At 53.2% G+C, this 4,718-nt stretch overlaps 1 protein-coding gene across 2 annotated transcripts in view; it reads left to right on the top strand.

Annotated features, from left to right (window-relative positions):
• Nucleotides 1-1,822, top strand: part of ST7 (suppression of tumorigenicity 7) — a 212,503-nt gene extending 210,681 nt beyond the window's left edge. For both annotated transcript variants that reach the window (XM_045288752.1, XM_004707768.4), the window contains exon 15: nt 1,505-1,822. In XM_045288752.1, coding sequence (XP_045144687.1) covers nt 1,505-1,600 — 96 coding nt within the window. In that variant the 3' untranslated portion in view covers nt 1,601-1,822. The remainder of the gene's footprint in view (nt 1-1,504) is intronic.
• Nucleotides 1,823-4,718: the final 2,896 nt, after the last annotated feature.

Here is a 4,718-nt window from a genome sequence, read left to right as displayed (position 1 = left end):
CCCCCACCCCCCCAGAGGGCTGCATCCTTCCACGGATGGTCCTCCAGCCTGGGGGAGAGAGGCCCATGCTGCAGTGGAGGAGGGGGGCAGGAAACGGGTGCACTAGCTTGTCAGGCAGTGTGAGAAGACGGGCAGCTAGCAGGTGTCAAGCGGGGGAAGCTCTCCTGATTTTGAGGGACCTCGCTTCGCTTTTATGCTTTTTATTCAAGTCAGGTCAGTGACCCAAACAAACAACTAAACTAATGCACTGAAAAGAGAAAAAAAGCCTTTCTTCGGCATGAACTTTGTAGCAGCATCTCCGTTCATTCCAGTGTGGCTCAGGGCTCCCCGGGCGCTCATCCTAGTGGGTGCATTCCCTCAGGGGACAGAGCAGTACCTTTGCTCCCGTCCCGTAGGCTCCTGCTCCCACTCAGTCTCCGCCCTGCCCTCCGCATCCATTTTAGGAACCGGTCACATCAGCCATGCCACCGGACTTGTGGGACCAAGTCCTGTCAGAATCCCTGCCTTGTACCGATGACCACAGCCCGGGGCTGTGTGTGGAAACTTCCTGTGGTTTCCCTTCTCGAGGACCCACCATCCACAGGACAGGTGCTCATTAGAGGCACCTGTTCCACACCCGCGCTCAGCCGGAGGACCGTGCCGCGCACTGCATCTGCACTCGCATCCCCCACGCCCTGCCCAGGCTGGTGCCGCATGGCTGTGCAGGGATCCAGGCCTCTGGGCGCAGAACCATGGTCCAGGCGCCAGCAAGGTGCTATGGAGGAAGCCGTCCACAGGCTCTCCCCCACCTTGGCCAGGGGTAGGGCACCTCTCTGCCAGGTGGTGGAAGTTTTGTGGAACAAGGCTGATGCTTCACAAGGAAACCGAACGGGTCTGAGATGTTAACGAGTCTCAGACCCTGGCACTCAGCTTCTGTCAAAGGCAGAGCTCATGCACATTATTCTCTGCAAAGCCGAACTGGCAGAGGTCACTCTGGGGAGTGGCCAGTGGCGGAAGTGCTCAGCTGCCTTCCCCAGCCTGAGAAACAGACGGACAGGACCGAGTACAGGCCCCCAGAGCACCTCCCAGCCCTGTAACAAACTTGACCTTTTCCTTTACAGTAAGTTCTTCTCCCAGCTCGGGGGAGCAGGTGGGCTCAGGAGTCACTGTGCTTCAGCCTCCTGCCGCTGGCTGCCCACCGCTAGCCCATTTTGATGGCCCTGGACACCTGCCCGGGCAGCCACAGGCCACAGCCGGCATGGAAGCGCCCAGCCTGTGGGCCCGCTGTCAGGGGCAGAGGGGGCTGTCGGCAGACACTTCTCCCCTTATCGCCCAGAGCCCTGGGGCTGGAATGCAGGTCTGATAAGCATCCTCTGCCTCCTGTAAACATAAATATGAAACCGCAGGCCCCTGAGAAAGAAGCCCACAGCCCCAAGGCTGGAGCTGTGGAGCGTGGGTGGGAGAGGTTGGCCCGGAGGACTCTGCTCGGGCTCGGCTGACGGCGGCCTCTCTGGTTTCCTTGCAGTTCCTCAGCACCTTGTTTGCCCCCTTAAACTTCGTCATGGAGAAAGTGGAGAACATCTTGCCTTCCAGCCTGTGGCACCAGCTGACGCGGGTCTAAGGACAGCCGGCTCGCCTCTCCGTGCCAACGCCCTGCCCTCCGAGGCAAGCATGACTTTGAAAAAGGGAAGCCATTCCGAGACTCAGCACCATTGATGGACTGTCTGTTCCACATTAAAAGCCGTTTTTGTTGTACAAAATCCATTGATGTTCAGTTTTATTATATTTTGTCTTCAGAAAATTTTAAAAAAAGTCAAAAATAAACCTTTGTGTATTGCAGCAACCAGCTGTGTCTTCCTGTATCCCCTATCCCTCGAAGCATGGGTGTTCCAGACAGATGTGGGGTTCACAGCTACCCGACTAGGTGGCAGCCTGGCCGCAGGACTCGGTGTCACACCAGGCTCTTCTCGGCTGGGGGACCCGCTCTCAGCAGCACACCCAGAAAACCACTCAGTGGCTTGGAGAAAGGGATCGATCCCTCAGCCTCCAAAGTACCATCTTTTCCAGCCTCAGACAGTGTCCTCCAAGGTCAAATGCACAAGGACGTTTCGAGAAGGAATGACAGGAAGCCTGAATGAGATGAAATGGATGTGCCCAGAGGTGCCTTGTTGAGTGGTGTCCCAGCCTGATGGTTCCAGGAATCTACTCACTTCCTGTGATTTGAACATTCCTTATAAAAAACAGAAACCAAACCAAACTGTCTGCTGAGAGGCTGCATCCCAGCAGCCTGTCATAGAGCCGGGCCACATCTTAATTTACAAAATGTGGACCCTCGCTGGGCACTTATTTCAAACCATCACCTCTGCTTTCTTGGTACTCGGACTCGAGCATTCTTGGAGTATTTCCGTCATCTGAACCAAAGCAGTCAGTTCAAAAGCCCACACGATCCACACCTTGCTGGGCAGCTGGCGAGAGACGAGAAATAGCCTAGAATCTTGCATCTGAAGTGAAAAGAATCTTTTATTTTAAACACCTCGATTCAGGGCTTAAAATAAGCAAAGAAAGACCGCCCTTCCTTTCTTTTTATTTAGCAATCTCCATCTGCCTTGCTGTGAAGAGCGGGGTGGTAGGAGACCAGTCTCACCCAGCCTCTCTCTCCTGCTTTCCAGCAGAGCTTCCCACGGCTCCTGATTGTCAGCCAAGAGCAGTCATGGGAGCAGGTGATGTTTGGGGGCTGTGTGTACTGTGTGTGCATGTCTGTTTGTCTGTCTGTCTGTCTGTCTGATGGGGACTATGCAGCATCTCCAGCCCATCACAAAGTCACCCAGGAGGAGGTTGATTTGACCTCCATAGTGTTGCTCTAAGGGGCAGGGCCCATGTCCGCCTTCCTTACCTCTCTCTTCTTTCCCCACCAGAACTCTTGCCATCAGGTGGATTTATTTGCTCCGAAGATGTGTTGAGTGGATTGATAGGGTGCAAGAGGTGCAAATAAGCTTCTATGCATGCTTAGAACAAAGACTGGTTCCTGCTGAGAAGGGTCAGGGAAAGATAGAATTGTAAGATCGAGCTGAAAGGAAGAGTGATACTTCCCAAAGAGGATCCCTGAAGTTACTCAACGAGGGCGGTCACTCCCTGAGGGGATTTTAGCCTGCCTCAGTTGTCAGGAACCCAGATGGCGATGGCCCTTGGACGAAAGGCTTCCCAATGGAGGTGGCAGGAGATGGGGAATGAAGTTGAAGCAGAGCAGAGAAAGAGTGGAGGACCCTATTGCACCTGTCTGTAACGGGGTCTCCCCAACCAGTTGCTGTCAAGTCGAAGGCTGAATCATCGTGGGGGTCTCGTGTTTTATCAGCAGCACTGTGCTCCGAAGGGTTTTCTGCGGCTGGATTTTGAAAGGTGATCGTCTAGCCCTTCTTGCAAGGAACCTCTGAGTGGCCTCCAGCCTTTTGGTGAGTGGCCAAGCATTTACACCACGCAGGGAGCGGAGACTTGGGCAGCGAGGACTCGAGAGTCGATGAAGGAGAAACGGAGCGTGTCCTTGGTAAGAGACCATGGAGACAGAAGCCACGGTGCGTGGCCACAGATGAGATGTGGCAAGAGAGGGGGAAGCTGCCGTGGACGACGCTGAGAGGTCAGGCACAAATGTCTACAAGGATGGCTAGGCCATCACCGAGAATAAGGACATCAAGAGGGGGAACATTTGGGACAGAGAACGATGGGATGTTTTTTGTTGTGTTTTCTTTTGTATTTTGCCCGGCTACCTATTGGAAATTTGTGTTTGGAGTTCAAGAAAAGCTAGCAAGAGAAGTACTAATTCAGAAAGTTTATGCATAGATGAGGTTCATACTTTCATCTTCTGTTTTCCCTCCTTCTTCTTGAGCGACTAAAGTTTGGAGTTTGAGACTGGAAAGACATAGTACCACTCTCACAGGATCCCAGCATCTGGAGGAGCCAGTGTGTGGCGACAGTGACAAGTGAGAGATGCCCTGTGAAGGAACTATCGGGACGCGGGAGGTGGGGGAGGAGGGGCAACCCAGGTGGCATTCCAGGCAGAAGGGACAGCTGTGCAGAGAACACAGTCTGTCCAGAGAGCCAGTTGTGCCCTTCGGGTGGAAGCATTTCGCAAGTGATGGGGGATCCACTGAAATATTTAGGCAAGCGCAGGGTACAGACAGGCACACAGCTACAGACTTTTCTGGTGGCAGAAGTTGAGAGGAAACACTGGGAAAACCAGTCTGGAGCTAGGAAGACAAATGAGGAAGCTACTGTGATGGGAGTCCCCGGGTAATGCCTCTGGCTCATGCTCTCAGCTGCTGCAAAGACTCGGATGTCAAGTCCAGCGGGGTGGGGGGTGGGGGGCTGGGAGGTGCCTAGGAAGAAACGCCTGGAGCTCTGCTTCTGAAAAAGCCTTTGGAAACTCGATGGAGCACAGTCGACCCTTGACCTCCTCTCAACTAGATGGCAGTAAGTTTGAATTTGGAGTGCATCCTTTATTAATTTGTTCTTCAAAACCCTGGTGGCTCAGTGATTGAAGCACTCAGCTGCCAACCAAAAGGTGGTTTAAAATCATCAGCTGCTCCGAAAGGGGAAAAAAAACCCGAGATGTACAGACTTGAACACCCTAAGGGTCAGTTCTTCTCTATCCAATTGTGTCTCTATAAGCCAGAATTAGCTGGATGGCCATGGGTTAATGTCTCCTAGTTACATAAATTATCATTTTCATCGTGTCCTAAGTGAAT

This window comes from Echinops telfairi, unplaced genomic scaffold, assembly GCF_000313985.2.
Source record: "Echinops telfairi isolate 266 unplaced genomic scaffold, ASM31398v2 ScPeMD7_23;HRSCAF=83, whole genome shotgun sequence".
Lineage (NCBI taxonomy): Eukaryota > Metazoa > Chordata > Mammalia > Afrosoricida > Tenrecidae > Echinops > Echinops telfairi.
The sequence above is the reverse complement of the archived record's forward strand: the minus strand, read 5'-3'. Positions and strand labels throughout refer to the sequence as shown.